This window comes from Chiloscyllium plagiosum, unplaced genomic scaffold (assembly GCF_037043375.1).
Source record: "Chiloscyllium plagiosum isolate Xiang-an unplaced genomic scaffold, Cpla_swu_hap1 HiC_scaffold_21, whole genome shotgun sequence".
NCBI lineage: Eukaryota > Metazoa > Chordata > Chondrichthyes > Orectolobiformes > Hemiscylliidae > Chiloscyllium > Chiloscyllium plagiosum.
The window spans coordinates 11,127,242-11,139,861 of NW_028270159.1; the positions used below are offsets into that span (position 1 = coordinate 11,127,242).

The following is a 12,620-nucleotide window of genomic DNA, read 5'->3' on the forward strand; positions in this document are numbered from 1 at the left end:
GTATGTCAAAGGGCGGACAAGAGGGGAGGCCACACTGGATCTGGTGCTTGGTAATGATTTGTCAGGTGTTTGATTTAGTTGTAGGTGAGCACCTTGGAGAGAGTGACCATAATTCAGTTATGTTTAGTTTAGCGATGGAAAGGGATGGGTACATGCCACAGGTCAAGAGTTATCGATGGGGCAAGGGCAATTATAATGCGATTAGGCAAAGAATTAGGATGCATAGAATGGGGTAGCGAAATGCAGGGGATGCAAACAATGGAAATGTGGAGCTGGTTTAAGGAACAGATATTGCATGTCCTTGATAGGTATGTCCCTGTCAGGCAGGGAGGAAGTGATAAGGTAAGGGAACCATGGTTTACTACAGAAATTGCATTTCTTGTTACGAAGAAGAAGGAGGCTTATGTCTTGATGGGTCAGATAAGGCAATGGAGAGTTACAGATCAGCTAAGAAGGATTTAAAGAGAGAGTTAAGAAGAGCAAAGAGAGGACATGAGCAGTCTTTAGCAAATAGAATAAAGGAGAACCCTAAAGCTTTCTATAGGTATGTGAGGAGTAAAAGGATGATGAGGGTAGGAATAGGGCCAGTCAAAGACAGAAGTGGGAAGTTGTGTGTGGACCCTGTGGAGATCGGAGAGGTGCTAAATGAACATTTTTCATCTGTTTTCACTCAGGAAAAGGAAGGTATTGTTGAGGAGAAGAATGAGGTACGAGATATTAGACGAGAAAGGATCGAGGTTAATTATGAACAGGTGTTATCAATTCTAGAAGGAGTGAAAGTAAACAAGTCCCCTGGGCTGGATGGGATTTATCCGAGGATTCTCTGGGAAGCTAGGGAGGAGATAGCAGAACCTTTGGCTTTGATATTTGAGTCATCATTTTCTACAGGTTTGGTACCGGAGGACTGGAGGATTGCAAATGTTGTGCCCTTGTTCAAGAAGGGCAGCAGAGATGACCCAGGTAATTATAGACCAGTGAGCCTTACTTCTGTTGTAGGAAAGGTTTTGCAAAGGATTTCAGATAGTCAACATGGTTTTGTCAAGGGCAGGTCGTGTCTCACAAACCTCATGAGTTTTTGAGAAGGTGACCAAGCATGTAGTTGAGGGTAGGGCAGTTGACGTGGTATACATGGATGTCAGTAAAGCCTTTGATAAGGTTCCACATGGTAGGCTGTTGGAGAAAATGCAGAGGCATGGAATTGAGGGTGATTTAGCAGTTTGGATTAGAAACTGGCTTTCTGGAAGAAGGCAGCGAGTGGTGGTTGATGGAAAATATTCAATCTGGAGTCCAGTTGCTAATGGTGTGCCACAAGGATCTGTTTGGAACCACTGCTGTTTGTCATTTTTATAAATGACTTGGATGCAGGCATAGGTGGAGGGATTATAAATTTGCAGATGACACTAAAGTTGGTGGAGTAGTGGACAGTGTGGAAGAAGTTGCAGGTTGCAGGGAGACTTGGATAAACTGCAGAATTGGGCTGAGAGGTGGCAAATGGAGTTCATTGCAGATAAATGTGAGGTGATTCACTTTGGGAAGAATAACAGGAAGGCAGAATACTGTGTCAATGGAAAGATTCTTGGTAGTGTGGATGTGCAGAGGGATCTTGGAGTCCATGTGCATAGATCCCTGAAAATTGTCACCCAGGTGGATAGTGCTGTGAAGATTGCATATGGTGTGTTAGGTTTCATTGGTAGAGGGATTGAGTTCCGGAGCCACAATATCATGCTGCGACTATACAAAACACTGGTGCGGTCACACTTGGAATATTGTGTACAGTTCTGGTCGCCCCATTACAGAAAGGATGTGGAAGCATTGGAAAAGGTGCAGAGGAGATTTACCAGGATGTTGCCTGGTCTGGAGGGAAGGTCTTATGAGGAAAGGCTGAGAGACTTGGGTCTGTTCTCATTGGAGAGAAGAAGGCTAAGAGGGGATTTGATAGAGACTTACAAGATGATCAGAGGATTAGATAGGGTAGACAATGAAAATCTTTTTCCTAGGATGGTGACGTCAGCTTGTACGAGGGGGCATAACTACAAATTGAGGGGTAATAGATTTAAGACAGATGTCAGAGGCAAGTTCTTTACGCAGAGAGCGGTAAGGGCGTGGAATGCCCTACTTGCTAATGTAGTCAACTCAGCCACATTAGGGAGATTTAAACAATCCTTAGATAAGCACATGGATGATTTTGGGATAGTGTAGGGGGACGAGCTGAGAATAGTTCACAGGTCGGTGCAACATCGAGGGCCGAAGGGCCTGTTCTGCGCTGTATTGTTCTATGTCCTAAGAGAAACTAGCCATGTCATGCTGTAGCACGAGTGGTGTATATAAACACCCAGCCCCTTTAGGTTTGGTGTGACCAAATGAATAGACAGTGTTACTTTAAGGAAGATTAGGGACTTCTTCCAGTCTTCTGTCCAGCTTTTATCCCATCAACAGATATTTCTTAAACAGATGATCAGATCATTATCACATTGCTGTTTGTTGGAACTTGCTGAGTACAGACTGTTTGCTTTCTCTTCTATATCACAACTTAAAGCAGTTTACTGTGAAGTACTTTGAGGTATCCTGCGGTGGTAAAAGATGCTATGTAAATGCTATTAATTTATTTACTATATATATGATAAGGATTCCTTGGTGATGTCTCTCTTGCTAATTCAGGAGCAGGCGCACAAGTGTCTCTTTAATCATGTTCTGTCTTTTATTAATGAGCTCAACACAGATCAGCAATTGAAATAGCAATTATCTCAATCTATGTGACAAAAGGCATTTCCTCTCTCCTTGCTACTCTCTTCTGTTTTATTCTCAAATTAGATAATTGGAACAGCGAGGAATGCTCACACTCAACCGAATCAAACAAATCCCTCTGTGCTGATGAAGTCGTGACCTTGGCTGCAGTTGCCCCTTCGGATGAGCACTGTCAAGGGCAACAGACTGTGGTAAGTACACGCTTGGTGACTCATGTAATTGTCCTTGTTGGATGGTTGACTCGTGGGGTTGTGCTGTTAAATAGCCTTCCCAATGAGGGCTTTCAGACCAGCGTGATATGAGGATCGTGTTGTTGGTTTTTCTTCCCTTGAAAAGACTTCTTCTTGAAGGAGTTAATGTTCTGTGTATACAATGTTGTGACTCTGCCTGTCAGTTTGCTGTCTTTAGGTTTGCAAGCTGTGAACACTGAAATCAGTCGGCTTGCTGTAATGTTTGTGTTTCACTGTTCTAAATAAACTAACTTACGTAATTAATCAATTCATGACAAGGGATTGATTATTGGACCAATAGCATGAAGACACCTCGTCCAGAATGAGTTAGTTGACTTCAACCACAATGAGAGCAGTTTGAAACCAAGGAAGCAAATCAATCAACTCAGGTCCTCCCTCCTAACAGGCCTTCAGTGACCCTTGCTGGAAAGTTAAAAATCACACAACACCAGGTTATCGTCCAACAGGTTTAAGTGGAAGCACACTAGCTTTCGGAGCACCGCTCCTTCATCAGATGGCTGAAGGAGCGGCACTCTGAAAGCTAGTGTGCTTCCAATCAAACCTGTTGGACTATAACCTGGTATTGTGTGATTTCTAACTTTGTACACCCCAGTTCAACACGTGCATCTCCAAACCATGCCTGCTGGAAAAGGCATGTTTGACTGTTGAGTGGGGACATCACCATGCTCAGAAATGCTGTGTGCTAAGACTCCACACAAACAAAAAAATGAGAGGTGATTTGAGCCATTGGGATTCTAGAACTGAATGCGAAGAGGTTCATTTCTTTAATTTGCCCCCACCCAACCATCCACCTTGGTCCAATGGTTTGCTCATACTCAATTTCCAGGTTCACATCAGATAGCAACGCTTATAAAGTCATAACCCAGCAGGAGTCTCAACCAGCAAGAGAAATGGAATAAAAGTGAAAAGGGAGGAAAGAAAGTAGATGCTTGAATGATAAATGAACTGTAAATTTAATTAGATAATTTGAAAAACTATAAACTCACAGTTTCAGCATCTGCCAAGGTGCAAATTGAAAGGTTTTCCTGACATACAGTAAAAAATGAATTTTCTAATATACAGTATGTTAATAAGGTTTTACACAGGATAAACAAAACACTAATCGAATTCCCTGCAATCCAGTTGATCTATTCTAGTGCAGTATTGAAGTGAGCAGAGTTGTATCAAAAACTAAGCTCTCACACTGTACAATGTGTACTTAAATTAATCCGGAATCCCCAGATGTCCTATGAATGCTTCAAAATCCCTTCCAACTTCACAAATAGACAATGCGTGCAAAGTTTGAGTATTTCATTATTCCTTAAACAATTTAGCTGACAGCAAACCAATGGAAAATACTTAACAAATACAAATTAATGACTCAGCGATGGTTGAGCTAAATTGTGCAGCTGCTTTTGGTTAAAGTTTACTTTTGGACATGTTGTCCTCAGCATTAACAAATACTCCATGCTCAGGAATGTTGTGTGCTAAGGTTCCATACCAGAGCAGTAAATGGGAGGTAATTCAGCCCCTTACGATTCCATTACTGAATGGAAAGAGGTTAGAATTCCTACTGATGAGAAATGGTTGGTTCATTTGGACTTGCAGCAGGAAATCAATGGAAAAGGAATTCTGTTGCAATGCTGTGGTAGTTTGCTTCATTATGATTCTGGGATTGACTGGCATGGGGCTTGGTTCATTGGAAGTTCACCCTGGGATGAAGTATATGTAGACTCAGGGGAGAATGTAGATAAATGACCTTGCAGTTTTGATATTATTTTGATAATATTATTAAACAGGGTATGATCTTGTTATTTAACGGTATGTTAGGTCAAGGTTTGACATTATTGCTGAAATGTGAGCGCAGGATTACTGGGGCTTTTTGATGTCAACTTAAGAAGTAATGTTGAGTAAATATGACACATAATATATCTATCATCAGTTTTGGATCTGGAGAACCCAAGTCACATTGAAAAGTGTCACAAATGCAAAGCATCCTGGTGACTGGCTAAAGTACTGTTTTCAGAGACCAGTAACAAATCAAAAGCGAGCCATCCTTTTAAAGAAAAGACAGACAGAAAGCTCATCATTTTCTGTAGATTTTGGCTAATTTTGATCATCTGCAAAGTAGTTACAAACATCTCTCAATGTGGAGAAACCTCTGCATTCCTCATCTTAACTTCAGGATGGGCAGCATGGTGGCTCAGTGGTTAGCACTGTTGCCTCACAGTGCCAGGGATCCAGATTTGATTCCAGCCTTGGGTGACTGTGTGTAATTTGCACGTTCTCCCCGTGTCTGTGTGGGATTTCTCCGGATGCTCCAGTTTCTTCCCACAGTCCAAAGATATGCAGGTCAGGTCGATTAGCCACAGGAAATAAGGTAATAAGGTGGACGGATGAGATAATATGGGCCGAATGGTCTTTTTCTGCACTGTAGTGGTTATATGATTCTGTGGCACATTTGCAATCTCTGGAAGTTCTGAGCAGTGATCGCCTGAGGACAGGACTATTCATGACAGCTCCGTACTCAACCATAACATTCATAAACCTGAACCCAGAAGATGAACTAGACTCCAATGACTCACACTGGACAACTGATCTCAGTCTTGAAAATTCAATTTTGCTTTGTAGTTTGCAGTTAATATTGGAAGGTTTTATTTTGGGTTTCCTCATTTTCAGAAATCTCCTGCTGAAAGCTGGGACCAGAGGACTGCAATCGTTCTGAAACCTTTGGAAAAGTCAGCAATAGAGATGGCCAAGACTCAGACAGAGAAAGGTTTACTTATCACTGGTAAGATTGGGAAAATAAATCTTTCAATTCAATATTTCAATTAACATTTTTCTTGCTAAATTTCTCATTTTCACCTGCCAACATTTCCCCCAATCTTTCAGTTCCTTTCTAAGGTACCATACCATAGATGGCTTATGGTTTTGAAACTAAAGGCTGTCCTTTATCTGTGTTTCTGCGAGGGGATGAACATTATGTTTGTCTGCCCTCTCCTGCCATGCTCCCAAGCACACACAAGAGCTCCTGGACACTGAAAGCATTCCCTTCTAGGGAGTATGATGCTTCGAGGGAGGGAAAAGAAAGGCTGGCCAGAGCGGATGTGTCTGGATATCCCACAATGTGAATCTGCCATTTTCTCTGATTATCTATGCGAGTGTCAGGGCCAGGGTATGTTGGCTGTGGCTCAGTGGGTAGCACTCTCACGTCAGAGTCAGAGGGCCTGGTTTTTAGGCCTGACTGGGGTTGGGCTGGGTGGTAGACAGATACTAGAAGTTGCACTATCGACTGTGTCCTGCACCCTCCATTCCTTCCCTCCTCTAGACCATTTCCGTGGAGACATTCTACAAATGGAAAGCCTACCAGCCCTCACGTGGGAATAGCTTTTTAAGCCAATTAATGACCTGACAGGGCTCACAAACCAGCAGGAATTTTACAATTAGTCTTCAGGCCCTCAGGTCTAGTAGGACAACTCAGTCTCACCTTTTGGAAGCAGAATGGGGAGACAATGGCCTAGAGATATTATCACTAGATTGTTAATCCAGAAAATCAGCAAATGTTCTGGAAACACACAGGTTCTAATCCCACTATGGCAGATGGTGGAATTTGAACTCAATAGCAAATAATTGGAATTAAGAATCTACCCATGGCCTTGAAACCATTGTCAGAAAAACCTATGTGGTTCACTAGTGTCCTTCAGGGAAGGCAATCTGCTATCCTCAAATGATCTGGCCTACATGTGACTCCAAAGCAACAGCAATGTGGTTGACTTGCAACTCATGTTGCTGCTGAAGGGCTTATGCCTGAAATGTCGACTCTCCTGCTCCTCGGATGCTGCCTGACCTGCTGCACTTTGCCAGTGCCACACTTTTCGACTCTTGACTCTCCAGCATCTGCAGCCCTCCCATTCTCCTGGTTCTCTGAAATGGCCTAGCAACCCCGTTCTATCAATCGCTACAAGGGACACGCAATAAATGCTGGCCAGGCAGTGACATCCACATTCACAATTAAATAAAAAAATCCTCCCCACCATCCTCTCATGGCAGTGACTTTGCTGCGATATTTACACTTCAGAGAGTTTGGAGAAAGAGTTCCTCCATTTAGAAGTGCCCTCTCTCTCATATACCCTGACTGATATCCTGCTGTGGCTCACCATCTGACAGGCCTCTGGGAGAAAGCTTCTAGTTGGCACACTAGCTTTGACAACCTGCCCATGTTCCTCAATTTAGCACCAAGCCCAAGAAGCTTAATGCCACATGTAACCAATTACCCACTTGGTTGGCATCATTTCCATCACCTTTAAAGTTCACCCTCTCAATCAATGCATTCTGGTAGAAGTGGGTACCATCCACAACATGCATTGCATATGTTTTCAAAACCAGCAACTTCTACCTCCCTGGAGGGACAAGGGAACTTGAGAACACCAACCCTTGCAAGTTCCCTTCTGAGCCACTCGCAATGCTGACTTGTCAATATATTGCGGTTCCTTCATAGTTGCTGGGTCAAAATCCTGGAATTCCTTTCCTCACGGTACTGTGGTTCATCTTAGACCACATGAAGTGCAACAGCTCATTGCCACCACCTTCTCAGGGTAACTAGGGATGGGCAGCAAAAGCTGGACCAGCCAGCAATGCCCACATACCATGAATTAGTTTCTAAAATAAAAATGCTGCCCTGTCGCTTTTAATTGGCTACTCTGAAGGAAATCACATCAAGCAACTGTTTCCAACACAGTGATGGCACCTCATGCCCATTTAAGCCAGAGGAGGGTACAGAGTTTTGGGTTATGTTTCAGAAATCCGCAGGGAATATCTTCTAGAATATCCACAAAACCAGTTCCCATCATTCCGCCTTTCCAGACTCAGTAGCTGATTTTGGCGAAGGATTGCATGCACCTGACCAACTCTATCATTATTACTGTGAATAGTTGATTTTAGATACCCTGAGCTATAAAGCACCATCAACTTCCATTCTAAGCACAGTGAAAACTTCTCAGTTTCCATTGACACTTTAACTTGAATCCCACCAACAGGCTCTAGATTAATGCCCCATACTCCTTCAGTGTTGCAGTGGTGTGCAGATGTTGAACTCAGAAATCACGATGCAGATTTCAACCTCAGAACTATCTATCAAAATGCACATAAGACAACACAATTGGCACAATGCAGCAGGCCATTCCTTTTTTTTCTGTGGCTACTTCCCTCAAGAAAGAACTAATGAGGGAACAGTACAAGCAATAAAGATCTGCTGCCAAATATGTTTTGGGAGCGCTTGTTCTGGTCCTACACCTTAATGTGGTTTGCATCTGGTCTGGACTAGTTTTAAGACAGTTCCATGCCTCAGGTTTGAAATCCAAATGATTATTTGGGACAAAATGTGTGTCAGGCGCTTATTGTTGTTCTTTTTCAAAGAAACGAAGGTGGAAATAAGAACATAAGAACTAGGAGCAGGTTTGGTCATCTGGCCCCTTGAGCCTGCTCCGCTATTCGGTACGATCATGGCTGACCTTATCGTTGACTCAGATCCACTTGCCCGCCTGCTCACCATTATCCTTAATCCCTTTACTGTTCAAAAATCGATCTAACTTTGCCTTAAAAACATTCAACGAGGAAACCTCAACTGCTTCACTGGGTGGGGAATCCCACAGATTCACAACCCTTTGGATGAAGAAGTTCCTCCTCAACTCAGCCCTCAATCTGCTCCCTCTTATTTTGAGGCTATGTCCCCTAGTTCTAGTTTCATGTCATTGGAAACAACCACCCTGCTTCCATCTTATTTACTCCTTTCATAATTTTATGTTTCTACAAGATTCCCTCTCATTATAGAAACATAGCCGCCAGAGGAAGTGGTGGAGGCTGGTACAATTCAACATTTAAGAGGCATTTGGATGGGTATATGAATAGGAAGGGTTTAGAGGGATATGGGCCGGGTGTTGGCAGGTGGGACTAGATTAGGTTGGGATATCTGGTCGGCATGGATGGGTTGGACTGAAGGGTCTGTTTCCATGCTGTACATCTCTATGACTCTATATGCAGATATTATGGTTTAAAAAATGAGGCATAATTAGAACAAGTGCAGTTAATTTTAACACTGTGACATGTTTACCCCAGGCAATAGGGTGTCATGATGGAGTTGGTCGTATAGTGGGGTAATATTACTGAATGATTTATTCAGAAGCTTAGGCAGGAGCAGGACCAGCAACAGAAATCCAGGTTCCTGGCCCAGCTCCCAATTCCCACTCGAGCACTGCAGCCTGCAAATGCCCCCCCCAAATAGGATTCAAATGCACACCCTTTGAGCCTTGGGCCCCAGTTATTGGACCCTCTTATAACCCCTGTCCCAAGCCCCAGGTGGTGAACATGGGTTCAAATCCTGCATCAGCAGCTGTCAATATTTAAAGCCAATGAAGAAAATCTGAAATGAAAGTCTCGTCATCATTGAAAGATGGTGACCATGACAACTTTCATCAATTATTGCAAAAACACTCCTGGGTTCTGAATCTCTTTATTTTTTGTTGGGAAGCAAATATGCCATTTTTCCCTTGTCAGGCCAACAGCAACGACTCTTAACTGTCCTCTGAAATATCCAAGTTTTGCAGTTCTTCAATACACTGATCCCAACAAGTGGGGATCACAGCACCAGGCACCCGGCTTCGATTCCAACTTTGGGTGACTGTCTGTGTGGAGTTTACACACTCTCTTGAAATGACTCTTAACTGCCCTCTTAACCCCCCCCTGCTCAGTTTAAAGGTGAATTAGGCATGCTATATTGACAATAGTGTCCGGGGATATGCAGGCTAGGTGAATTGGCCACGGGAAATGCAGGGTTATGGGGATAGGGTGGAGCGTGCGATCTGGATGGAGTGTTCTTCAGTGAGTAGATGCACACTCAATGGGCCAAATGGCCTCTCTTCACACTGTAGAGATTCCATGATTTATTTATCTATGAGTAACATGTGCTGGCTTTGCCAATGGCGCCCACATCCCATGAAAGAATAAAGACATGTCATGGTATCTGAGGAGTGAATTCTCACTCCTAAGTTACACTCCACCACAGAGAGCAGTGGGGCATTTCATTGACCAATCAAGGCACACGTGCTTTTCTTTCCAGAGGCAGCCCAGGAGCTAGATGCTGGAGAAAACCAGAGATCCCCACTGAGGTGTGAACTGGCGAATGGTAAGGCAATGCTGGTTGACCTGCAGACTGAGCAGAAGAGGCGGCGAAGAGAAAGATTAAAGATGGAAGAAGCTGATCTGTGCAGGCAGCTGGAGGTTCGTTGTGTACGTCAAAGAGAACAATGTATGAGTGTCATTGTCCTTTTTTCCCCACAGGATGTCCCATTCCTCATAGCTACTGTTATTCGTCCTGTGCAGCAACCTAATGAATTATCTAACAACTTTGGGTGGCACAATAACTCAGCGATTAGCACTGCTGCCTCACAGCACCAGGCACCTGGCTTCGATTCCAACGTTGGGTGACTGTCTGTGTGGAGTTTACACATTCTCCCTGTGTCTGTGTGGGTTTCCTCCGGGTGCTCCAGTTTCCTCCCGCAGTGATGTGCGGATCAGGTGGATTGGCCGTGCTAAATTGCCCATAGTGTCCAGGGACAGATAGGCTAGGTGAATTGGCCATGGGAAATGCAGGGTGGAGTGCGGGATCAGGGTGGGGTGCTCTTCAGAGGGTAGGTGTAGACTCGATGGGCCAAGTGGCCTCTCTCCGCACTTTAGGGATTCCATGATTTATTTATCTATATTAAATGCCACAGGAAATTAAAAGGTTTGCAGATTCAGAAATAAATGACGATACAACAATCTCAGTTAAGGAACTCGGCAGTATTTCTAAGACTGGCAACTGCTGTATCTAGCATTAAGAAGCCAGTCAAACTGGAAGAGTGATAATTGTTTGTAATGTCAGCCAATCTTTGACTGCAGCATTACTTTAATGTTATCCTCGTGTCTGTGTTTTGACTATTTACCTCGCCTTTGAGACAGTAACATTTGGTCATTCCTGCTGTTTTGTTACTTCCCCTAGGAGTACGACGCCTTCATCACTAAGACACAGGCTGAACTGATGTCAGATGCTGAATTTTACCTCATTTCAAAGCCACAAATTAAAGCCCCTATTGCAGCCCTGCACAAGCCTTTCCCTCAGCTACTGAGGTACTGAGATTACAAAAAAAATTACAAGTAGATCTTGAAAGTCTGGAGGACATTATTAATCTCTGGACATGATTTGTGTCACATTGTGTCTGTTGAAATCTACTCTGCAAATGATTGTCCTGCATTAGAGCATTAGAATTGTAGGTCCTGAGCTAGTGGTTGGCAAGGTCAATGGCAGATGTCGTCCCACATTGTCTGAGTGGGAGGGACTGAGAATAGTTCTGTTGGGTTTTCTTCTCCTGATTGCTGTCCATAGGTCACACGCTGGAGTGTCACAGAATGTCTTTGTTATCATTAGTTTTAATGTCCTGAACGCTAACAGTGAATTTTGAGACAGTCATTCAGGGAAGAGCACAGTGCAGAGTCCTCCAGACCATAAGACATAGGAGTAGAAATTGGGCCATTCAGCCCATCGAGTCTGCTCTGCCATTCTGGTATGTTTCTTAACCCCATTCTCACTCCGCCTCCTCATAACCCTTGATCTCCTTTACAATCAAGAACCTATCTATCTCAGTTTTAAATACGCCCAATGACCTGACCTCCACAGCCTTCTGTGGCAGTGAATTCCATAGATTCACCACTCTCTGGCTGAAGAAGTTTTTCCTTATCTCCATTCTAAAAGGTCTTCCCTTTACTCTAAGGCTGTGCCCTCAGGTCCTAGTCTCTCCTACCAATGGAAATATCTTCCCAACATCTACTGCATCCAGGCCTCTCAGTATTCTGTAAGTTTCAATTAGATCCCCCCCCCCCCCATCCTTCTGAACTCCATCCAGTGTAGACCCACAGTCCTCAAACGTTCCTCATATGTTAAGCTTTTCAGTCTTGGGACCATTCTCGTGAACCTCCTCTGAACACAATCCAGGATCAGTACATCCTTCCTGAGATATGAGGCCCAACACTGCGTATAATACTCTAAATGTAGCCTAAATCCTATGGGTACTGCTAACCTCGGCTGCCTTAATCTCTTTCCTTAAAAAGGTTTCCTTACCCTCATTGACCTGCTCCTAATACTGCCTCAAATGTTTGCCTCTTGGTCTCAAGCCTCTCCTTGCTCCCAACTAACCTCTTATGAGTGTGGATCTGAAAATGGAGATGCCCACATCCACAGGCCAAATGCATTACACTGGAACAGGTTTTTTAAAGCCGGGATGAATAAAACCTCCAGAGTTAAGCCTTTGAGGTTGCAACTCCTTTACTCCCTGTCTTACGAGGAAGTAGTCAAAATAGTTGATTTCCTACCTTCCAAAGCCACTTTTGCAAAGTTGTTTAGTCACTGTCCTCTCCTCCCTTTGGCTGCTGTTACGCCAGATCATGAACTAATGAGCAGCATTGAGGCAGGAGAACAGAAAGAATCAAAAGGAGAATGAGACAAATGCATCAAGAAAGCAAAAGAAAAGGGACCAGCGATTGAAAATGTTGAGAGAACACAGAAACACTTGAGCAGGTTCCTTAAATCTGTAACACAATTCAGTGAGATTATGG

The 12,620-nt window shown here is 43.6% G+C and overlaps 1 protein-coding gene across 6 annotated transcripts in view; it reads left to right on the top strand.

Annotated features, from left to right (window-relative positions):
- Positions 1 to 12,620, top strand: part of LOC122564952 (uncharacterized) — a 163,203-nt gene that overhangs the window by 119,790 nt on the left and 30,793 nt on the right. For all 6 annotated transcript variants that reach the window (XR_015760691.1, XM_043720494.2, XM_087998258.1 and 3 more), the window contains exons 26-29: positions 2,812 to 2,936; positions 5,655 to 5,766; positions 10,090 to 10,250; positions 11,011 to 11,138. Coding sequence is in view for 5 of the 6 variants with exons in the window: in XM_043720494.2 (XP_043576429.2) it covers positions 2,812 to 2,936; positions 5,655 to 5,766; positions 10,090 to 10,250; positions 11,011 to 11,138 (526 nt within the window). In the remaining variant the exon portion in view is untranslated. The remainder of the gene's footprint in view (positions 1 to 2,811; positions 2,937 to 5,654; positions 5,767 to 10,089; positions 10,251 to 11,010; positions 11,139 to 12,620) is intronic.